Here is a 25,446-nt window from a genome sequence, read left to right as displayed (position 1 = left end):
GTAGCTGGCATCTGCTGATATACATGTGTGGCTTGTCCGAGGCTAAACCAGTACAGGAAGCCCTGCAGCATTCAAACATATGCTTAAAGTCTGCAAACATTCAAAAAGGACATCCCCACCGGCATATACACAAAAAGAACGTCAAATATTCCTGGGGGAGGGGGAGTTTCATGACTGGGCTTGGTGCAGTGCTAGATACTATTTAGCTTTTAGGCAAGCTAAACAGGAGATTCGCGAAAAGACGAGCATTGCTGGGCTGAACGGCCTGTTCTCGCCATTATGTTGTGTTATACCGAACCTAACATGGATGCTATGGTAAGAGTAGCATTTTAATGCGTGTCTGGGTACAGGCATACCCTTCTGCCCATTCCCATGCCACACTGCCCCCGTACACATCGAAGCGCTAACGGCACTGTTGCATATGTAGCTGCTGCAGTATAGCGGTTGGTAAATCTAAGGCCTCATTTATAATGGTTTAACGATAATGTTCTTATTTTTACCAATCAAGCGTAACAAGACTGTGGGAAATTATCTACAGATTACGTGTTTAAATCAAATAAAAATGTTTTAACCATGGGTCTCCTGGTTGCCATTATAAAAAAAAGTTAATACAATACGACTGCAGTGAGGTGGTAAAATACTATTATAGATAGAGCTTATTTGGTGCAAAACAATATACGGCAGGCACACGGGTATAAGGTCAAATATATAAGGTATAAGGCACATCGTCATATAAACCGAGTTGGCAAAGAGTTGGTATAGAGAAGCACAATCGAGCAGGATACAATTACAGTACGCTGTTGATCAGAGTCTGCAAGATCCACACCCGAAACCACAAACGGCATGTTGTAAAGGGAACACAAAGAACACTCTCGTAGTGTCTGGGCTCGATTTCCTCTATGCTATCAACTACTGCTCCGCAGCAGAAGGGGGACGGGTAGGTACAAACAGATCGATTACAGAGATTGGTTTACGCTGCCTGTTTAAAGTGGGTGACCCCCTTAGCGTGAGGAACACAACACTGAGGCCCCCTAGGAGGGATGCAGATGTGCCTTATCGGAGCCGAATACTGGTTTCGGTTTCCAATGCATGCATATGCATCAGAATACGACATATGCATATTTATGAAGCAACTATTCAACAAGGATCCCAGGCAGCCGTCTGGAACTTTAGGGTAGGGGTTGGAGGCGGGGGCGAGTTTACAACTAAACCCAGAGCTAATTAAACGTGTCCTGCTGCTTTTTAACTACAGCATCCTGTTTGTGAAAGGTCCCTGCAGATAGTCTGTTAAAGATTTTTGCGTTGGGTAAAAGCTGGAGGCCTGCAGGGGTTGGGGTGGGGGCTGTCATGCAGGATCTGTAATTCTCATGTGGGCTTGTCTGCAGGCTTATCCCCGGGTTACACCATGAGAGCGATACAGTCATGGCGCCCGGATGTGCCAACGGAAGTATAGCACGATTGCTTGTACACTGAAAAAACTGACCATCTTTAACAAGCATTCTAGTCTCGTAATAAGACTTACGTTCTTATTTTTTAGAACTGCAGTAGAAAATATTAGATTGTTTTAAGTTGATGTTTTCATCTTCGCAAAAACGATTTTCAGTCTCAATATAAGACTAAAACTAAAATACTTTCCGTTTTTTTTTTGCAGTGTAATAGTAGATTTATTTATAGCTCTTTCCAGGTCACAGGCTCAAAGTGTTTTACTTGAACACATTAAACAGTGGAACGCAGCTGTACTGAAGCGGAATATCTTCAGCCGTTCCACCCCCGCGCTCTCTACTTCCACGGAAGACACAGCTGCAGATAGTAGCTGCACGGTTGGAGAGGGAGAAGGTGAGGGTCAAAGCTGAATGGGAAAGCTCGGGGAGGAGCTAGGCAGCATGGTGGTGGGGAACACCCAGAGCTTAGTGAAACAGTTGGGGGCAGGGAGGGCGTCAGTATAGAAGATAGTATGGGGACAGCTTAGTGGGACTGGGGGAAGGACAAGGCTTAGTGGGAGACGGAGTGTGGGGGCGGGGGACGTTGTGGTGGTGCTGCGGGGAGGGGAAAGGGAGGGAGACTCGCGGGCATGTCAGGGCATGTTGAGTCAGAGCGCTCATTTAGACCCTGTGAAGGCACCAGGCTGTGAAGACATCCAGAGAGGGAACTGCTCATGCATGCACTCTCGCTCTCTCTCTCACTCACACACATATGCACTCTCACACACACATATGAACTTGCACTCACACACACACTTGCCTACAAACGCAGCTTGGCATCTGGGTCCTGATAGTGTAGGATTTGTGCCATTACTGCTGCCTCTGTTTCACAGCATGGCACATCATAATCAGACCTGAATCTACACAGGAGAACGTAAGAGAAACGCTGACGACTTTGAAAACCAAAAAAAAAAAAAAAAAACGCACAAATTTTATATTACATGCAAGTGATCTTTAACAGCCCACAAACCCCTTCTGGCAAGTGACACTTCTCCCAGTCATGACTGACAGGTACAACTCCTAGTTTCCTTGGATACCACAGAATGGAATAGAGCTTGTGCTTTTCGTGAGTGTTAGGGCATATTATATTTTATTCAAGCAGACTGAAGCTTGAGAATACCAATAAAAATGTTTTTTTGTTTTTTAAATGGTGTATGCTGCAATGGTGTGATTGAATGCGTGTGAAATTGCGGCGCATCAATGGAAAGTATATATAATATAGACCCAATTTACTGTGGCAAATATGACAGTAATATAAAAAACAATGAATACAAGTAATAATCCATAATATTGATTAATGCTCAGACTATACAATAGCATGCAGACACGCTTGTCTTGTGTTCTAAAAACAGTGTATTGGTAAAGCTGCAGGGGGTTCTGGATGAGAAAATGAGGTGGTCGTATTCTCCAGTCATTAACATTCCTGTTAGCATAGAGTGGTTTGTTAGACACTGTGCTGGACAAATTCTAATGTCTGATTTACACCAGGAGCGGAGAGGATGAGTAGGAGACAGTGCGGCATCACTTCCTCTCTGTGGCCATGGGAGTGGATTGGTGCTTTTCCAGCAGTTGCGCTCAGCATCGGACCGCGTCTGGTTTAAAAGGTCTAATCTACGAGCATGAGGGCCAAAAGGAAGCGGGCGCTGCACAGTACATCCGGGGTGCGTTCAAATACTCCTTTCCTGCACTGGTCTACTCCCCCATACTTCCAAATAGTCGAATGAAGGAACGGAGGATATTTGGGTATTGGGATGCACCCCAGGAGAGTATTGATACCATGTTGCCATGTTGTCCTTCCCTCAGTTTAACTAAAATAAACCCCTCCCTCCCAACCTTGGCTGCCCGGTGATGTGCGCTATTGTAAACCTGTTGAGTCACCCATCCTTCAAACTAATGTCTTTGCAGTCCTTGAAGGGCACTATGTAATTAATTAATTGGTCATTAAGTTAAATAATGAATCGATTGTTAATTATTTCATTCATATTCATTATGCAATTAATTTGGAGAAGGAGGCCAACTAGGACTCGTCTGAATGATTGCGTGTTTCTCTGAGGTAGGGTAAGGATAATGGCCGGGTAGATAAAAATACCTGATACAAGTCCCTGCTGTAAGCTCCAGCTATGCCAGCTTGGCCAGCTCAATTTTAAAGCTGGTCATAAGCTGGTCTTGCTGGGTAAGAGCTTGTCAACCAACATGGCCCAGCTGGTAATAATGCTGGTCTAGCTGAGCTAGTCAACCAGCTGTGCTGGTACTGTGTGTGATTTATAATAATGAAATCACTACTTATGTCAAATGTCGTGTCTAGGAAACGACAGTACCTTTTCTGAACTAGCAGCGGTTTCAAAACATAGATTGAGAAACTATGTCAAGCTGGGAGTTGGTGTGGACTGGTCAGTCAGCTACCAGCTGTTTCAAAACCTAGCTTGAGCAGTTTCTTTCCAGCAGGGGGCTCTATAATGAATATAATTAACCATCAGTAAAGCAGAGGGAGCTGGGACTCCGCCCCCCACCCGACCTTGCTTGCTGTTGTCATGGCGGCCTACTCACTGTACACGATGAACTCTGCAGCTGTCGTGGCCTTTACTCACGCTTCCGCACACCGCCCCTCCCCCCACTCACCTGCAACCCTCCCGCTCTCTACACTAGCGCCTCTCAACTCTCATCCTGGCTGCCCACGTGTCTGTCACTTTTTATTCTTTCTCAGCACTAGATTGATCAATGAAGGCATTTACACTGTTAAGTCTGGGTCTGAACTGGTTACTGATTTTATCCTTTTAACCCTTTCATGTGTAAGACCACAAATATGTGAATAGAATGTTCTTAACTGGACATAATGCTGATGAAAACCTTCTGGAATGTTCTTTCTAAATTTTAAGATGAAAAGGAAAATCAGCAAACACTGCGGTCCACCGGAATCAGGGTGGAGGACCTCCTCTTTGTGTCTACGGTCTAGTGCCACTCTCTTTCTGCATAGTATGTATAGTATACAACCACCCTCTCTTTCTCTCTATAGAAAAGGCTTGCAAACTGCAGTCCTGGAAGGCCAGCGTCAGCATGTTTTTGTGCTTTCCTTTCAGTCAGCAACCAGTTCAGGCCTCACAGGCAAACAATGTGTGCGCAGACTCTTTAGCCAATCAATAGCTTAAATTAAGCTCTACAACACCGAAAAACAGCAAACACTGCCCCTGCAGGAGTTCAGGTCAAGATCCCAACTCTACAATTTACCTGATTAGCAGACATTCTCCATTTCATGGCTCATTCCTCCTCACCCCTGGCAAAGAGACGGTTAAATGTTTTGATTTGTTTTTTTCAGCAGCCTGATGTTTCCATGGAGATGGTGCATTGTGTGTGAGGTCCTTTGGAGTGTGGGGGGATGGGACGGAGGGGTTGGGGCAGTATTGGGAACAGTTGGGGCAGGGCAGAAACACTGGTGTGTAAAAGGGTGCTGTAATAAAAACCCTGGCAAGGCAGGAAGTTCAGCTGGCCCGCAGTGTTGAAGGTAAACCTGTTCCTTCAGCTTGCCAAATGCAGTTGGGGAGTTCAGCTGTCATGGGAGTTCCCTTTAAAAAAAAAAAAAAAATCCAGTCTTTGTTTAGAGATTGGGCTTGTTCTAAGTTGGAATAGTTACCTACACGGCTACTTAAGAGGTACTGTTCTCTGTCTGGGCGTGTTGTTAGCCGGGTATATGTCACTGTAGCTCACATAACCAGTGGATGTATTTATGTTCACTCATATTCCATTCGCTGTGGATTTCTAAATTAATGTAATGTTACGGACGGTTTCTCAATTCAAAGCAGATTTGCAGCAGGCATTTTTCTATGGTGTTCTATGTTTTCACCAGCAGTTTCAGGTTCAGGCACACACACACACACACACACACACACACACACACACACACACACACACACACACACACACACACACACACACACACACACACACACACACACACACACACACACACACACACACACACACACACACACACACACACACACACACACACACCATCAACACTGAAAAACAACAACATACTTCCCATGATAACAGCCCTTCAGGGAATTGTGGCATATCCCAAACATCTCTCTCCCCGTCCCCAACCAATCAAGAGTCTGACCATTTACTCAGCAGGTACCCTCAAATTATTTATCATAACCCTTAAATGAGCCTACCCTACCCTAAGATTAAGATTTAAAACCCTCTATTTTACTAATTAAAGCCCTCAACTCCTGTTCTACCTTTAGGTAACCTACAATTACAAAAGAGTGGCTAAGTTTTAAACAGACATTTGAAAAATAAATAATCACGAAGATGAGACACAAGGGAAAAATAGATAAACAGGTGTGGGTTCAGCTTGCGTGAATTCATGCAAGTGTGTATAAAAGAGAGTGAGTGTGTGTAAGACAGAGAGAGGGGGGGGGGGAGCTTTCTGTAAAGCCGCTGTTCTTCCCCTTGCCTGTCTGGCTGGCTGGTTGCCAGTCCCTCATTGCACTCACACCCAGGAAAGGAGGATTCTGGGTAGCGCTGTCCGCTCCTCCTCCACCCAAACCGCAGAATTTCCAGAGTCCTTGGACGAGAGTCCCAGACCCAGGTTTCCATGGAGATTTTCCTCAAATGAGCACGTCAAGACCTGCCCAAAATTCGGGGAAGCAAACACACCATCTGCTTTCTGCAATGGAAAGAGTACAATAAACAACCACTGGGCAAGCCATAAAAATAGGAACTTTCTTACCCCTCAAACGAGCCCCTTTCCCTCAGTCAGAGAAGACTCATAGGAGAATAAACACAAAGACAAAACCCAAAAACTGTGTTTATAGCAGACTTTACTTCACATAAGACTGCAAAAACTGCACTTCACAGCTCAGGCTACCATCACATCTCCAGATATCAAAACCCTTTTATTTTTATTTTTTTAAATTCAACCCCCCACCACCTTTTGTTTAATCCGCACCCACACCAGACCTGGGTCAAATACGTAATTGTTTTGTATTCAAATACTTTTCTTGCCTGGTGCAATTAAGCCCACCGAGAGGACCAGAAGGTGGGGTTGTACTTTTTGACAGTATGTAATAGGTTCCAATACACCAGACAAGCTTAGAACAGTATTTGAATCCAAAACAATTACCAATTTGACCCAGGTCTGAGCCAGACACAACGACCAGATGCAGCTTAACTCCAACAAGGCAGTGACTCTGTTACACCTACAGTCAACACAGTCAAGCAGCCACAGGGAGTGGTGTCACCCGACAGCTGTTCAGAGTTTTCCCGGCCCGTTGTACAGATTAGCGAACATGGCAGAACCCTGGCCTGTTTGAGCTTACCCTGCACCTGGGGGAGCCGTGTCCCGTCACTGTGGGCTCCCGGTCACACCGGCTGACAGCGGAACCGAGGCAGAGGCTGGAGCACCTGCCACTACAGGCCAGACCTGCGCCGTAACATACCATTCGCCACAAGAGCCTATGGTTTCTAAAAACCCAGGACAATACTGTCTAGAATATTCTATAAGCTTACAAAAATATACTTTCTGTAAAAACAGTACTTGTTGATAGATAAAAAAAGCCATAGCTATTTGTCAATGGGTGACCCCCCAGTTTGAACAAAATGCTTCTTTAATACTGTCTGTGATGCAGCTCTGTGAAATGTCTTTCACTTCCTGGACACGGTGCTTTCCCATCAGCCTCTGCGAACAGGCAGTGCTACGCAGTCACTGGCTCATACTGTACGGACCAACCGAAACAACTTGCTCTGCGAATCCAAAAGGCCTCGACTGGTTAAACTCAGCAAGTTGACGATGAAGTCTGACGCCGTTGGGCAGGGAGCCTCAGCCCTCCGTCCCCAGTCAGCCGGATGCAGTGCAGGCCGGCGGCTCCACTGAAGGGGCGGTGCTTTGGCAGGAGGGCACGTCGGCCAGCGCCAGCTCCTGCACCTCCTGCAGGAGTGTGTACAGGTTGGGCGCGCGGGTCTGCCGGAACTCCCTCTCCTCCCGGGAGAGCTTCGGGGCCGCGGCCCGGCCTTCGGCCTCCTTCTGCGACGCCTCCTCCGCCCAGCGCACCACCTCCTGCACCAGCTCGGCCCGGCCGTGCCCCGCCCCCTGCCCCGCTCCCTCGCTCTGGTTGGTCGGGGCCCGGTGCGGCCGGCTGCTGATGGCTTCCAGCCACAGCCGGTCGCCGTGGCACCGTGACGACTGCACGGAGATCCGCACCTGCGGGGAGAAGCCGGGGTTTCCATGACAACCACAGCAGTGAGAAGGTTCCAAGAAAGGCAACAATAATAATGATGATATACCGAATATGTACAGGAATGATGTATATTCCATTGTTCTATATATGAGGAGCACAAATTAAATGCAGCATTTGCTAAAGTTCTGTATGAAATGGAATTCTGTGTGTGTGTGTGTGGCACTCACAGTAATGTGCTGAAACAGGCAGAAGGTGTGTGTGTGTGTGTGTGTGTGGCACTCACAGTAATGTGCTGAAACAGGCAGAAGGTGTGTGTGCCTGCAGCAGTAGTGGTGCTGATCCGGTCGGAGTGTCTCTGCAGTGAGCCAGACTGCCACTCACAGCTCCCGTCCTGCTTCACACTCACCACCTGACCCTCTCTGTTCTTCAGGTACACTGCACCTTTAACCCCGTACCTGCAGACACACACAGGTACACTGCACCTTTAACCCCGTACCTGCAGACACACACACACACAGGTATACTGCACCTTTAACCCTGTACCTGCAGACACACACACACACACACACACACATTCATTCTCTCTCACACACAAACACTAACCCCACACACGCACAAAGCCCTGCTTTGCACAACATGCACACCCTCACAACCTTGCCTCACAGCAACTGCACCATCATAACACTTCCCCAACGACCAAAGCTATAGTCCCCTGTTCCTCTAATCATGGTCCTCCAGGGCCCAGACCTGCTGGTTTTCCTCCCTTTCCTGGGAGACAGGTGTGACAACAGTCACCTGGGAGGAAAGAAAACCAGGGTCGGATTTGTATTCAAGGGCCAGATTTGCAGATCCCTGCTCTAGCCTAACAGCTCCAAGACACCCAATCCCTCATAACCCCTCCTCATATCAACCCCTTAGAGCAGCCACATCCTCACGACACCGCAGCCAAACGGAAACTACACTTTCACTTGTTCCCACTGAAAGTTTACTTCCTGTTTGACTCTAGTGGACACGTCTAGCCTAGCCTAGCCGGCCAAGATTCATTAACCCCGACACGTGTGGTACAGGAGGCAGGGAGGTTCCCCTCTGGGGGCGTACTGGGGGATGAAGACCAGCAGGCCGTTGGCTCGGACAGCGTAGACGACGGCGTTGGCCACGCAGCGCTCATCGCTGTGGGGGTCCTTGTCTTTGAAGTACAGGCACTGGAAGAGCTCTGTGGACTGCTTCTGGGCCTGCTGCGCTGCCTGGAGGCCCACACAGGTTACAGTCAGGTCCGCAAGCATTTGGGCAGTGACACACATTAAAGGGCTGTCATTCCTACACAGTGCACTCGATATGGATGTGCTTACTCAACGTAAAATGCTTAAATGGAATTCATTTACACGTAGGCATTTAGCAGAAGCTCTTGTCCATTGCTACATGCATGACATCACTCCTCATGCTACAGAACTACATGCAGTTAAAGTACATCACCAGTGAAAGTACCCTGCCCAACAGCAGAACAGAGTGGCAGTGTCTGCCGGCCAGTCAGGAGTGACCTCGGAGAGGGATTCAGCCAATCACAGGCACTACTTAATGAGAGCACTACTACAGCTTGCACAGGTCGGGATGGTTACCCTGGTTACCAACGGCCAGCTTACCCTGTTCTTGTCATTGATATGGTGTGCAAGTGCCTCCAGCTCCTTGTTATTGGCTGGGGGCTCCTTTAGCTCCACCCCTTTCTCCTTCTGAATGGCGGCAGTGAGCAGGCGGTGCACAATGACGTCGGCGTAGCGACGGATCGGGGAGGTGAAGTGGGTGTATCTGTCGAGAGCCAGACCTGAGCGATACACACACGCACACACACACACACACACACACACACACACACACACACACACACACACACACACAAACAAACAAACACACACACACATGCAAACAAACACACACACACACAGACACACACAGACACATAACATAAATCAGCAGCAGAGTTCAGAGCATTTAAATTACTGCTCAGCCCATAGCCTTCATAGTTAAGGGCAACCTTATTTGCAATTCAGAGCCTCTGTCCTCTTTCATGAAGGCAGAATATTTTAACTGAAATTCAGGATATTTTTAAGTGGTACAAATATAATCTGTTGAATATGAAAGACAGGAGGGTGTCTGCTACAACTACTGGCTCCCTTTAGATAATTTATTTTGCCTTGAAGATCAGTGTACAGTAAAAACGACATGCTATACAGAGACGTTCTCACTGAAACCTGACTGATATTTCTTTTAAACGAGGTATATAACTATAAATATAAAGCAAAAATGATTACTTTCAACAGACAAAATCCTGTTAAACTGGCACAATTTGAAGACAATTCTTTTCAAGGAAAACAATTTAAGAGAAATGCATTAAAAAACAGACATACTGTTCAAGACAGGGAGCTAGCCAAATTGATAACAATCAGCAGAGACATTAGTGGATGTGTCAGACGATGGCATGGAGCCAGGCGAATGGAAGGAGAGATGGGCACATCTCATTTCCGGTGAAAGGAGAGGGCTGAGCCAGAGATTAGATGTGGGCAGGTTTCCATGACTCCCCAGGGACAGCAGGATTTCAGACGGATTCTCCACAACGATTTTCCATGACTTTTCTGAAGGAAAACATTTCAGGGGACCTGGCTGGAAGAGTATTACCCATATCCAGTCTGTTTATATATTGTCCTTCCTTTGTGAAATATGAAGGGAATGGTACATTTTATGAGAATGATTAAAGCTAAAATGATCCGAGGCATTTTCCTCAAAAACGTCTGGCTCAGTTTAGTGAAAATACAATTTCCCATAATGCTAGTCTTTGTCGCTAGCCTGCAACAATTCATAAAGCAGGTAATGCATGTTTATAATGCAATGCTGTTCCCTGCATAATTTTCCAGCAGCAATGTGTGCTTTATGTATTACAGTTAAGAAAAAAGACAATAATGAAATGCAACCGATTGCCTTGTGTAATATTTAACCAGAAGTTGATATTGTCCTTGAAACTTAAAACTTGCACTGGATTGAAGCCAAATCCAAGCAAATAGTATGATGAACTACCAGGTCATAGAGAGCCTTAAAACCAGCACCCTGTTGAGACCCAGGTAACCAGGTTGGAGGCCACTGAACTACACTCTGTATTGCAATATTGGGTGAAGTGGGCCTTTCAGAGCGCTGCCTCTAGGGGGCAGTGCAGGGCAGTGCCTACCGTAGTGCTCATACTGGTCCACGGGGTACGCTCCAGTGGAGAAGTACAGGGCGTTGGACATGGCCTGCGTGGCCATCATTCGCAGCAGCCGGTTCACCAGCGGGTCCTTGGGGTCCATGGCCTGGTCCAGAGAGTCCGCCAGAACCTTATTGGACCTGCAGGAGGACATAGGCAGGGGAGATGGTCAGGGATCAGCGTGTGCGTGTGGGTGTGTGTGTATGTGTGAGAGGGAGTGTATGTTAATGCGCACAGTTGTGGGTTATGGGAAGTACAGGGAGTTATGAGAAGTTAATTTAATTGTTTCCATTACATTCAACAAGAAGTTTAATTTTTAGTTTAGCAGTAGTAGTACTAGTAGTGTTCATAGTAGTACTAGTAGGAGAAGTAGTAGTTGTTTTCTTATAATTGCTACTATTACTCAATTATTATGTAGACTTCCTTATCTATGGTGACTTATTGAGATCTCATGTTTACATTTACAATTCATAGAGCTGGATATTTACTTTGAGATAAAGTAATTTCTGGGAAAGCCCTTTGCCCAAGGGTACATAAGCATTCACTTGTGAATTGAACCAGTGGTCACAAGCCCAGCTCCTCCAACCTCCCACACATCACTCCCACACATCACTCCCACACACTGCAGGTGTCATTCTCCCTCCTGTGCCACAGGGGGCGGCAGAGTACCTTGTGTCGATGCTGAAGCCCAGGGCCTTGGCGCTGTCGACCAGCTGGGAGAAGAACTCCTGCCGTGGGGCAGGGTGGTGTCGCAGCAGGGCCTGGTGTGGGAAGCTCTCCTGGATCTTGCGCGCCACCCAGTGGTTGGCGTAGATCATGCACTCCGCCACCGTCTCGTGGACCTCCAGCGGCTGCCGGGGCACCAGGGCCGAGATGTTCCCGTCGGCATCCACCTGAGCCCGCACCTCCACGCCCTCCAGCTCCAGGGCCCCGCCCTCGTCCCGCCCCGCGCGGAGGAGCCGGGCCACGTGCGTGAGGAGGCGCAGCGCCTCCCGCAGCTCCTCCAGCCTCCGGCCCTTCTCAGCCGCGTCCAGCTGGGAAAGTTCCAGAGGCTCGGCCCCCTGGTCTCCGTTCAGCAGGCTCTGCGCCAGCTCGTAGTGCAGCTGGTACGAGGAGCGGATGAGCGTGCGGCCGAACCACACCTTCTGCACCGACAGGGAGCGAGCGTCCAGCTGCCACAGCACGCTCATGGCATACCTGCACATACACACACCGGGGTTACACACTATACACTACACTCGCTGTGTACCTGCACATACACAAACCAACACACTATACACTACACTCACTGTGTACCTGCACATACACAAACCAACACACTATACACTACACTCACTGTGTACCTGCACATACACAAACCAACAAACTATACACTACACTCGCTGTGTACCTGCACATACACAAACCAACACACTATACACTACACTCACTGTGTACCTGCACATACACAAACCAACACACTATACACTACACTCACTGTGTACCTGCACATACACAAACCAACACACTATACACTACACTCACTGTGTACCTGCACATACACAAACCAACAAACTATACACTACACTCACTGTGTACCTGCACATACACAAACCAACACACTATACACTACACTCACTGTGTACCTGCACATACACAAACCAACACACTATACACTACACTCGCTGTGTACCTGCACATACACACACCAACAAACTATACACTACACTCACTGTGTACCTGCACATACACACACCAACAAACTATACACTACACTCACTGTGTACCTGCACATACACAAACCAACACACTATACACTACACTCGCTGTGTACCTGCACATACACACACCAGCAAACTATACACTACACTCACTGTGTACCTGCACATACACACACCAACACACTATACACTACACTCACTGTGTACCTCCACATACACACACTGAGTTAGCCAACAAACAAACTATACACTGCACTTATTGTGTACTTGCACATACACATTAAACTAACCAACAAAACCGCACACACATCACAAACCTGCGTAAACCCAGCATATTGACAGACAGGCACATTTCTGTTCTTTTGGCTGAAATTGTTGAAATGAAACAATGATTATGAGGTTAAAGTACAGACTGACTTTAATTTGACGTTATTTATGTACATCTACATCGGGTGATCCATGAAGGAATCACATCCCTTTTTATACATATTCCCTCCATTTTAGGTGACCAAAAGTAATTGGACAGTTGGCTTCTTGGCTTTTTCTGATTAGTCAGGTTTATTCAATCGCTTCCTTAGTGCATGTTTAAAAAAGCTGCACTAAGGAAGTATGGCAGCCATACATGCCCAAACTATAACAGCCCCACCACCATGTTGGAGGGACTAAAAACTGATGCAATTCATATATGATCACCCAATATGGATATAAAAACACTCTTTAACAAATTAAAGGTGACAGTCTGCACTTAAACTTCATATTCATTGTTTCATTTCAAATCCAATGTGCTGGAGCACAGCAAAAGAACAGAAATTATACCACTGTCCAAATACAGACACATAGACACACAGACACAGACACACCCACACCCACACCCACACACACACACACACACACACACTCCCACACACAAACACACTGACCTGTCCACGCCACCCAGCAGAGAGCAGAGGTCAGCACTCAGCACTGCAGGCAGCATGTCGTAGCGTCGGTCAGCCAGGTAGTACGTGGTGGACCTGAGAGACGAGACCAGCTTTACTGAAACCTGGCAGTTTGTGTCTGCCACTCCATCTTAGCTCCACTCTCTTCTCTAATCGCACTCCCCTCTACCCACTCTTCAGAAAAGCGGACTAAAATTATTCCAGAGTGATGTCAAAGACGGATATCAAATCATAGAAAAGCATTTGGTTGCACTGTATTTCTCTCTCCTTAATCCAGCTGTCTGCTCTCCCCTTGTCTTTTTTTCCTCTCGCCACGTTCTCTCCATTTCTGCCCTCCCTCTCTTATTTCAATTCCCTCTTTCCCCACTTTCCCTCCTCCCCCCCCCATGTACTTCTACATTTACACTTAAGCATTTAGCAGACAGTAGCAGCATCTGAAGAGACTGAAGAAAAAGTGCACAAAAAGAGCTGAGTCTATACCAGTGATCCAACCAACAGAATTAGACAATATATAAAAACACAACATGACTTTAAAGGCCCACATGCATCAGTGCTCTCTTCTTGGTTTTAGTATCTAAACTGCAAAGAGTAGTTTAGAGCAGTTTTTAATTTTTAAGTCCCTATCCCGCCCCAGAGCCGGATTCCCCCTCAGCTCTCTGTGTTAACATGCACAGTGGTGGAAGTGTAGCTTAAGTGGAGATAACAATAGTGAAGGAGTGGAATTAAGGATCAAGATCACAGGCAAATAACTAACAACTAACTAATTTAGAAGATCAACAGGGTTCACAAAAGATGGTGAAAGGATTTTGGCTTGGTCTGAAAGAGGGAGATTACATGGGCTCAGAGGTTCATATTTAGCAACGTCATCTGATAATTATGCAAAAACACACAACACATGGAAAATAGTTTTATGAACAGCTTTGGAAAATAGTAGTTAGATTCGGAAATATGCATACTTTTGCAAAATTGCAGTATGGAACACAGATCAAAGGCTCCAGGATGATATGAAAAGCTCAAAAACACGTAAGTGGGCCTTTAAGTGCTGTAGCGAATGCACTCCCCTCCCCTCTCTCTCCCCTCCTGCCTCACCTGGCCCGGGCCTCCAGGTCAGTCAGCGAGCCCTCGCTGATGAAGTGCGTGACGTCGGCGATGTGCACGCCCAGCTCCAGCAGCTCGGCGCCGGGCAGCCTGCGCACGGACAGGGTGTCATCCACGTCCTCGCAGCCTTTGGGGTCGATGCTGAACACCAGGTGAGACTCCCTCAGGTCCCTCCTCACCTCCGCCTGCTCCGCCTCCACCTGCCAGGGGCTCTCCGCGGAGTTCACCGGCATCTCCCGCAACTGTAGCGCGCAGACACGCGCAAGCACGTACATATGCACACATACGCGTCAATGCACCGCAATGGCATTGCACGTTTGTCACAATGCACTGATTGAAAATTACACAGACTGCCTCACACAAACAGACAGACAGACAGGCACACACACACACACACACACACACCTGTGCTTCGGAGAAGGGTGCTACGTGGATGCTGTTCTCTGTGAGGATTGTGTGGACCTCGGTCTCCAGCTCTCCGGCCCTGCCCAGCACCCTCACAAAATGTCCGTTTGGGTAGAGAGACGTGCTCTCCCAGGAGTCCAGCCTCACGATGGCTCTGTGACCCTGCAGAGGTGGGAGCACAGGTCACATACACACAGAACACAGGTCACAAGCACAGACAACAAGCACTACACAACCTGCACACTGGACAGGGCAGGGACACAGCAGTTTGTGTGTGTGTGTGCGTGTGCGCGTTTGTGTGCGTGTGTGTGCGCGTGTGCGTTTGTGTGCGTGTGTGTGTGTGTGTGTGCGTTTGTGCGTGTGTGCGTGTGTGTGCGCGTGTGTGTTTGTGTGTGTGCGTGTGTGTGTGTGTGTGTGTACCTGCAGGGTCTCGGCCTGTTGCGTGCTGATGCGTATCCTGGGCAGGCGGTAGTCCCAGGGCGTGACCAGGATGCGCTGGGAGCCGTGGCTCTGAGACTGCACCTCCTCCCACAGCGGAAACGTCACCACGTAATCCCGCCAATTACGCTGCAGGATCCCCACCACCCTGCCTGGAGAGGGGGAGAGGGTCACGACTCTGGTGAACCCGTTCACATCATACCAACATCTGTACATAGGCAGTCTGTGCAGGAAAATATGTCAACCTCTCTCTGAAGATATTGGATGCTGAAATAAAATCCAAGTCATTTATTGAATTATACGGTTCTAAAAGCGTTCTGAGTGGTTTTGAGATATTGGGCAGGTATATGTACTTTAGCCTACTGGCTAAAGTATATGACCCGATATGTTACATTACAACAGTGGTATGCAGAAGAGCATCTCTGAACACACAACGCATGAAATGCATAAGTGGATAGACTACAGCAGCTGTAGGTCTAATAAAAAATAGGTCTAATAAATATCTAATAAAAGTGCATATTGCTTCAAAGATACCAAAGCGGATGTGCTCCAAGCAGATACAACCTTTTAAATTTTACATTTTATACTTTCAAACCGTATTCTGGTGTAAAAGTTCAGACATATATTTAGTGCCCTATAAACAACACATTTATGACCCCAAGTTATTTTTCTCAAAAATGTTAGATACCTTGTTATAACCTTATACTTCTAAGGTCTCGTAAGGGTTCTACACTGCTCCCGGTTTTGGAGTATTTGCTCCTCAAAACTATGACGTGTTAAATGGAAAAATAATTTCAGAGCAATTGGGATGCATTAGTGTGCTCCTAAACTATGGAACACATGCGCTCCTGGGGAAAATGCTTGTGTAGAACCCTGCAGTGTGGGCTACAGCGAAACTCAATGGCACCATCTGCTGGTCATCCTAATAACTTCTTGCTTCTTTCTCCATATTCAAATAATCATTGAGCACTTAAAGCAGGGGTGCCTTATCATGTGCCACAGTCACTACACCAGCTGATTTCACTACTTATTACCCTCCTTTTTTGTTGAAGGTGTGTTAATTAGTGAAATCAGCTGGTGTGGTGATAGGTTGGAATGAAAACCTCCATACAGCCTTACATGGCACATGATTGGGCACCCCAGCCTTATATACCCCTGAAACTGTCCATGCACTTTCAGCAGCCTGTTGTCAGTAGTGCTTAACACCAGGGCTTGTGTATCAGGACCGGGCCATTGCAGAGCCTGACTGTGGCTGGCACCCCTTTAACAACTGTTGATGAATATGATTGAGCATTCCAAATTTGTGAGAAATAAGGGGGAGAAGAATTTGAAAAGCTGAAGTACTGAAGGATGAATATAACACTGGATGTGGAGACAATGTTGGAAAACCATAGCAAAGACCGCTAGAGTCTGCACCTGATCGACCCCACCTGCTGAGCAATAAACGCACCTGTCACAGGATCATTAGAGCAGTGATGATTATAATGATAATGGCGATGATGATATTTATGGAAATAAGGAAGATGATTATAGTAATAGTCGTCATGATGATGGTGACATGCATGAATTACAGACCTGGGTCAAATACAAAATTGTTTTGGATTCAAATACTTTTGAGGTGCAATTGAGGCAAACCAAAAGAATGAGATGGCGGGGTTTGCACTTTTTGAGAGGATTTCATTGGTTCTAATACACCAGACAAGTCCAGTAAAGTGTAGAAAAGTATTTGAATCCAAAACAGTTCTGTATTTGACCCAGGTCTGATGACACTGGTCCCTCAATACAGCAGTAATGAAAGTGATGATGATGATGATGATGATGATGATGATGATGATAATAGTATGTACAATGATTATTGGTAAAAATGGTAAAAATAATGGCACCGTTTTTGCATGATTATCAGATGACGTTGCAAAATGCTGACCACAGGAGGCACTGGGGGAGGGGAATTGGGTACTGGGGGCTAAGGCCTAAAAAAACCTACATCACTACTGCTCTCTGCAAATGTTTTGTGGGTGTTTTAGATACTAAAACCAGGACGTGAACACTGATGCGTGTGGTATAGTATAAGCACTCGTATAGTCGGACGGTAGTGTACCAGTGGGCATGGGCAGGCTCTGAGGCTCCTCCCCCGTCCGGTCCTCGGCCTCGCCCTCCGTTAACGCCGTGTTGCGCCCGCGCCAGTCCCCCTTCGGCAGCAGCTCCACCACCACCACGTCCCCGTGCACCGCGCGATTCCGCAGCTTACCGCCACACACCAGCACATCGCTGTTCAGCTCTGACACCGCAGGGAGACAGGGGGCAGGGGTCAGAGCCCGCCGGCACGGTCAACCTGCGCTCACATCGTCCTGGAAGACCGCAAGACCACGCACCTGTGCACTTGTTTGTCGAGCCCTCAACCCGAACAAAGGCTTCAAGCTGTGCTCTGTGCTTGTTCACATTGAGGGTGCCCTAAAACACGAGAGACAGAGAGAGATGGAGAGAGGAAGAGAGGGGGGGTAGAGAAAGAGGAAAGGTGGAAGAAAGCATCAAAGTGGAAAAAGAGAGAAAGCAAAAGAAAGACACGATAAACTTCCACACCACACCTGAAATACCTTCCAAATGTGCCTATTCACACCCCTTTACTCCACCCACCCCTGTGCCCTCCATGCCACACGCTCACCAGGACATAGCCGGGAGACAGAGAGAGAGACTGCAGTTACACAGGTCCTCCTGCAGCCGGGAGACAGGGAGACTGACTCACCTGGACGTAGCGGCCCGATTTGATGCCTGCCTCCAGCACCTCCAGGGGGAGGTGCTCAGTGTACTGCCGCTCCTGGCCCTCACTCTCCCGCTCCTGCAGCGCCTGAGAGATGGAGCCGTGCAGCTCCCGCGCAGCCTGCAGGTCCGGCCAGAAACTCTGCAGGTAGTCCTGCAGTAAGGAGACAGAGAGACTGCAGTTACACAGGTACTCCTGCAGTAAGGAGACAGAGAGACTGCAGTTACACAGGTAGTCCTGCAGTAAGGAGACAGAGAGACTGCAGTTACACAGGTAGTCCTGCAGTACGGAGACAGAGAGACTGCAGTTACACAGGTACTCCTGCAGTAAGGAGACAGAGAGACTGCAGTTACACAGGTAGTCCTGCAGTACGGAGACAGAGAGTGCAGTTACACAGGTACTCCTGCAGTACGGAGACAGAGAGAGACAGAGAGACTGCAGTTACACAGGTACTCCTGCAGTACGGAGACAGAGAGACTGCAGTTACACAGGTACTCCTGCAGTACGGAGACAGAGAGACTGCAGTTACACAGGTACTACTGCAGTACGGAGACAGAGAGACTGCAGTTACACAGGTACTCCTGCAGTACAGAGACAGAGAGACTGCAGTTACACAGGTACTCCTGCAGTATGGAGACAGAGAGTGCAGTTACTCAGGTACTCCTGCAGTACGGAGACAGAGAGACTGCAGTTACACAGGTACTCCTGCAGTACGGAGACAGAGAGACTGCAGTTACACAGGTACTCCTGCAGTACGGAGACAGAGAGAGACAGAGAGACTGCAGTTACACAGGTAGTCCTGCAGTACGGAGACAGAGAGACTGCAGTTACACAGGTACTCCTGCAGTACGGAGATAGAGAGACTGCAGTTACACAGGTAGTCCTGCAGTACGGAGACAGAGAGACTGCAGTTACACAGGTAGTCCTGCAGTATGGAGACAGAGAGACTGCAGTTACACAGGTAGTCCTGCTGTACGGAGACAGAGAGACTGCAGTTACACAGGTAGTCCTGCAGTACGGAGACAGAGAGACTGCAGTTACACAGGTACTCCTGCAGTACGGAGACAGAGAGACTGCAGTTACACAGGTACTCCTGCAGTACGGAGACAGAGAGAGACAGAGAGACTGCAGTTACACAGGTACTCCTGCAGTACGGAGACAGAGAGACTGCAGTTACACAGGTACTCCTGCAGTACGGAGACAGAGAGACTGCAGTTACACAGGTACTCCTGCAGTACGGAGACAGAGAGACTGCAGTTACACAGGTACTCCTGCAGTACGGAGACAGAGAGACTGCAGTTACACAGGTACTCCTGCAGTACGGAGACAGAGAGAGACAGGGAGACTGCAGTTACACAGGTACTCCTGCAGTACGGAGACAGAGAGACTGCAGTTACACAGGTACTCCTGCAGTACGGAGACAGAGAGACTGCAGTTACACAGGTACTCCTGCAGTACGGAGACAGAGAGACTGCAGTTACACAGGTACTCCTGCAGTACGGAGACAGAGAGACTGCAGTTACACAGGTACTTCTACAGTATAGACACAGAGAGAGACTGCAGATACATCAGTACTCCTACAGTATGGAGACAGAGAGACTGCAGAGTCTCAATCTCATATTGTGGAGTACAGAACCAAATAAATAAATGATGGGTCCTAAATATTATGTGTGCCTGGGTGGAGATGACATAGACCCCAGCGTTTGGATTGTGTGTCTGGGTGGAGATGACATAGTCCCCAGCGTTTGGATTGTGTGCCTGGGTGGAGATGACATAGTCCCCAGCGTTTGGATTGTGTACCTGGGTGGAGATGACATAGACCCCAGCATTCAGGCTGCTGTACTCTCCAACAGCTGCAGCGTCCTCGGTAATCATCACAACTGGCTTCAGCCCGGCGAGGTGGTCAAAGTACCACACAGCTGCATGATACACACACCTGCAACAAACACACGTGCATCACACACCTACACCATACATGTATACATACACATTACACACCCCTTCCTCGATCATGGCCTTGCTGTGGCAGAAGGGCTGGCAAGGTTTTATGATCCCCAGAGGTCTCAGGCGAACATGAGCCAAAGTGAAAATGAAAGCATATTCAGTTTACCCTGCCTGGAACAGGGTTACTAAGACCCATCCCTGGCGCCAGGCACAGGGGTAGTGTCCACAGGCCAGTGCCTGGTGGCCAGGCAGCCCACGTACCTCCTTTTGGCCTTCAAACTTTGTTCTTGCCACCACTCAGACACAAAAGAACCTTGTCTCGTCTGTCCATGAGACTGTTTCCCAGAACTCTGCAGGCTCTTTTAGTTCCATCTTAGCAAACTTTCACCCGTTCTATTTGTGAAGTCGTCAGCAGACAGTAGTCACCGACACACCTCTTCTGATCTGTCATACAGATGCCCTTTGAGATTACTGAGCTCAGCAGTGCTCTCTTTCTTCATAATGATGTTTCAAACAGTTGATTTTTGGTAAGCCTAAGGTTTGGCCTATGGCTCTCACAGTTTTTTTCTTATTCCTCAGCCTCAAATTGGCGTCCTTGACTTTCCTTCACAACTCCGATCCTCACTTTGACAAACGGCAATAGCAAACTCCAAAGACAATCGAATTGGGTGCCCAAGAATCAAGACCAGATACTGAAAGCTCTCTTAAACCTGCACTAAGGAAGCAATTAAACACACCTGACTAATTAGAGGCACCAGTGAGAGCATTCAGGAGACGCACTCACTGACCTGGTCTGCCACTTGTCCTGGGCCTCGCCCTTCTCCCTGGGGCAGTAGGCGTACTGCTGGAACTCATTGCAGAAGAGCACGCACTCGTGCCGAGGGTCCTTCAGCAGACTGCGCAGCCGGTTATACTGCCTGCGCAAAAACACAAACCACTTCAAATCCAACACACAGTCAGTGTCTGTATCACACAGACTCACACGGTTAATGCAGACACATACCCACACACACACGCACATACAGACATACACACATATACACACACACACACACACGCACACACGCACACACGCACACACACACACACGCACATACATACAAGCACACACACACACATACATACATACATACATACATACATACATATACACACACACACACACGTGCGCACACGCACATACACACACACACACACACACACACACACACACGCGAGCAGACACACAAACACACACAGTGATCGAATACAGACGGGCAATACTGCCAACATGGGTACTCAATCTTTAGGGCAGGGTAGTGTAAAAATGGCCGACACATTCTGTGATTTCATGCTAACTTCTGCTCTTAATTAAGTAACCGCATTAATTTGTGATTCATTACCTACACATACAGCTAGAGACTGCACCTGCATCGCTGCTGAAAATGTTTTATTCCAGTTCAATATACTGTAGGCGTGAACCAACAGAATAATTGGTCAGCACTAAAACCAAGCACACACACCAGTCCTGCAGGAGTGGAGTTACCTGGAGGGGTCCTTTAAAGGACAAAAAGATTTACACGACTGAAGTACACATGACGCACTGCAACAGCGTCCATCCTTCACCTTAACGACAAGCGCTTTGTCAGAAACAAAAAAAAAAAACCTGTTTCACACAGCAGGAGAGGAAAGAAAAAGAAAAAAAGGAAAGAAGTGGCATCCCTTACTCAGCGGTTTCTCCCAGGATCCCCCCGTGTGTGATGCAGGGAATGAGGTGCAGTAATTACCAGCGCAGAGAGAGAGCCGTCAGCGAGCTCAGCCCCAGACACCCCCTCAGTTTGCCCAAACCAAGACCCCCCCAAAGCATTAATGATGCCACAATGTCCATGTAAGCACAAAATATATAAAAAATTAATTTCAATAAATAAAAATCCCCAGACAAGCGGGAGTACACCTCCCGCAGTGCTGGGACTCACTTTTACGCTCTTCATCATATTTGTCCGGATTAATATTTATGGAATAATTCATAACGTATAATGAGCGGGGGGGGGGGGGGGGGGGGGGTTGCCTCTCTTGCTGAGCTCGATAAGGGAGGGGTGAAGGATAAAGGAATATTCAAACCATTTTCTCATCCCCCCCCTCCTTCTCTCTCTCTGTCATCAGATGGGACAGCCTCTGTTCTGCTTGATCAGCACAAAGCGTCGTAATGAGTCTCCAGCGTTCCACGGGCGAGGAACGCGCACCGCTCTCCCCTCTGACATGGCCTGGCCTCCCGTAATGCAGTCCAGTGCGCAAAGGGTCCGCTCCACACTGCAGGTCGCTATTGATGACACAGCGACTTTCTGTGTGACACTGTTATAGCTGCTCCCCACGGTGGTCTGCTAATTCCTGCATCCCCCTCCCCTCCCATGATTCAACATGCGACTGGGGGGGTTGTTAGTGTGTTGGCATTACAGCTCAGGTATACCCCCGATGGCTGCTGATGTCAATAACATCCTGATGCTTCTCTTTGTGATGAAGAAGTGCAGCAGAACAACAGAGAAGGGACAATGGGTCTTAGCCGACCACAAAATAGGTGGAGCTTCCTATGTACCGTCTATCTCTCAATCTTGTGAATTAACCAAAAGACTCTACTGCAGATCGCTATGATTGATTTCAGTTGCCCAGTTGCTCATGTTGCTGGCCGTTGCTCAGCTTCATAGAAAATGAATGGACTTCCGGCAACCGTTGACCAAAACACTCATTGTGTGAACAGGGGGATTGAAATCTGAGTTGCTGATAAGCCATGAGCGAACCACGTTTTGGTTGCAGCGTGGTCATGGTTCTAGTTTACATTGAGCAGAGGCCTCTTATCAAAAGTTAATTACAATATGCATACAAAAAGGTATTCGGAGTAGAAGCAATACTGAGTTTTCAGTATAACAACCAACGAGTGTCAATATGCAAAAAAATTACATAATGTGCAGCCTCACAGTAGTACAAGAGCGATTTTGAATATATAGTGCAATAAGTAGCATAGTGTAGGACTCCTTAATTAACCAGACGGCTTCACTGGGATTAACCGGAAGTAAGGGAAGCTGGAGCACACAGAGCTCAGAACAGAAGACACTTATGAGGAACAGGAGACTGATGTCTCGATGTTTACGGCTAAGGCACATGACTGGGACCCGGAAGGTTGGTTGTTCAAGCCCCATGATAAGATCCGCACAGCTGTTGGGCCCTTGAGCAAGGGCCTTAATCCCACAATTCCAGTAGGGAGACTACGGCTTAGTATAATCAACTGTAAGTCGCTTTGGATAAAAGCGTCAGCTAAATAGAAAATAACTATTATTATTATTATCTTCATTAGAGTCAAAATGCACTGATGTTAAATGTGGTTGGGGATTAGAATTAGATTAGAATTATCAGACACCTGCTGGGGATTCACTAAGGAGTGTTTGGGAGTGGAGGTCTGTACCTGCGTCCGCGACTATGCTGCACTGCCTGGCAGGCCGTCTGCGTGAACACAACCCCCCGCAACTCCCTGAACTCCAAGACCTCCAGGAAGTCCCGGACAACTCCTGCATCAGGCACGACGTAGTGCGTCAGATCTTCCGACAGGATCTTCCCTTCTGCGGAAAACATACATAAGGCTGACTGAACAAAAAACTTTAGCATGGCTAACCATTTCAATTACAATACAATCATCGGTGAGGAAGACTGGTGTCCAACAATGTAGCTGATTCTAAGAAATTTTGGCCAGTGTTATATTATAGGTGATTGGTGGAGTAAGCTCGAAACCCCACCTCCAACTGGTTGCCCACTTACATAAGACCATGACTAGACATAAGAGGCAGTTATTTTTGCCATTGATCACCTCCTTGGGAAATGGGCAAACTTAACTCACATTAGTGTTGACCTAAAGCTCATGAGGTTATGACTGTGATTAGTGTGGCAACCTAAAACCGAAATTATTGATATTCATTTGAAGACGTCATTTTACAGAAAGACACATAGCACGTATACAACGGAGCACTAAGACTCAAACCCAGGTTCTTGGGCTCCTGCTGAAGAAACCAATTATAAGAAGCCGAATATCACTTGTTACCAGGTACCATAGACTTGTGCCGGAACTAAAATGTTCTGTACAACAATCTGTACAACCAAATGTATTGTCATATTCCCTAACCACAAACTTCCCAACACAACATAACATCTATGAATAATCTGTAGTACATTAATATCGCTAGCTAGGTTCTGTCAATTTATAGTAGGTAAACGTAACAGTCAGCTTAACAATGGCATGCGTACAAAAACACGATCAGTTGTTTTCAGTTATGTAGGCTGTAAGGCAGGGGAACACATCCGAAGGTGAAATATATTTAAATGTTGACACGAGATTAGTTCTCTCCGTGTTCCTAAACTGCATGGCTAGCTACCTAGTTACCTGCACAGCTACAGGCAATACGTTAGCTAGCTAGTTAACATACAGTGTAACTAGTTCTACAATGCAATCAAAAAAGTGCCTCACTGTTGTTGTTATTTCTGTGACCTTAACTTACAGTACTATTTCGTTAGGTTGCCAGAGTATGCAAACTATTGCATTATCTATTCGTTTATATTTTACAAAACGTTTAATTTACCGTTGGCGCAATCCCCTTGACAGAGAGCGCTGAAACATGGTATGTGTTCTCTCAAATAGTGCTCTCGCACTACCCGAACCTTCCGGCCACGCGAACTCTTGAGGTGCAGAATCTTTTCGGTCTTAATCATTTTCGTTGTTGTGTAAAATTATACAAAATGAAATTCCAATAAAGTCATGTTATTGTTTGTAAGACAACCAATTCAACAAGTAAACATGACAGAAGAAAACACGTCCACCCCCTTGACCAGGAAGCACTGCAACGCTGCACAAACGCGGGCGCTGATCCTTACGTCACAGGAAATCATTCATGTTGAGCGAAATCCAAAACACTCATCAACATCATTGATCATTTTATCTATGCCTTGGCATAGCCTATATGAGAAATTTAGATCCGTGCCCAGTGTACAGTAAGTGGCTTTATCTCTGTGTACTGTTCATTTAAACGGCAAGTATCAAAGATAATAGCCTAATCGTATCCAACCCAAAGGTGACATGGGAAATTGAGTCCCTAGGTTACATTGAGGAATACATTATTAGTGATAAAACAGGCTACAATAGCATAGCTTTGTTATTAACGATACTATTGAAACATTAAAAGCAATTTAACAATTCGGAAATTTTAAGATAGAATGTAAAACTGCGAAGACGCACAGCCTAGTAAACGAAATCTGAC

The 25,446-nt window shown here is 47.2% G+C and overlaps 1 protein-coding gene across 2 annotated transcripts; it reads right to left on the bottom strand.

The window, feature by feature from the left end:
* Window positions 1–6,287: 6,287 nt before the first annotated feature.
* On the bottom strand, window positions 6,288–25,022 carry dis3l (DIS3 like exosome 3'-5' exoribonuclease). 2 transcript variants are annotated; one of them, XM_061245314.1, is made up of 17 exons: window positions 24,772–25,022; window positions 23,607–23,760; window positions 20,959–21,087; window positions 20,027–20,162; window positions 18,212–18,379; window positions 17,841–17,919; window positions 17,567–17,746; window positions 15,451–15,620; window positions 15,031–15,192; window positions 14,617–14,867; window positions 13,510–13,602; window positions 11,559–12,086; window positions 10,875–11,029; window positions 9,301–9,479; window positions 8,759–8,904; window positions 7,944–8,115; window positions 6,288–7,683 (listed from the first exon to the last, which is right to left on the bottom strand). In XM_061245314.1, exons 1-17 carry the CDS (start codon window positions 24,899–24,901, stop codon window positions 7,321–7,323), a joined length of 3,195 nt encoding a protein of 1,064 aa, XP_061101298.1. In that variant the 5' UTR covers window positions 24,902–25,022; the 3' UTR covers window positions 6,288–7,320. The 2 variants fall into 2 exon arrangements, with proteins under 2 accessions (XP_061101298.1, XP_061101299.1); XM_061245315.1 differs by lacking the exons at window positions 20,959–21,087; window positions 23,607–23,760; window positions 24,772–25,022 and adding exons at window positions 20,432–20,614; window positions 20,908–20,935.
* Window positions 25,023–25,446: the final 424 nt, after the last annotated feature.

This window comes from Conger conger, chromosome 6 (genome assembly GCF_963514075.1).
Source record: "Conger conger chromosome 6, fConCon1.1, whole genome shotgun sequence".
In the NCBI taxonomy this organism is placed as follows: Eukaryota; Metazoa; Chordata; class Actinopteri; order Anguilliformes; family Congridae; genus Conger; species Conger conger.
This window is presented reverse-complemented; position numbering and strand designations above follow the sequence as displayed.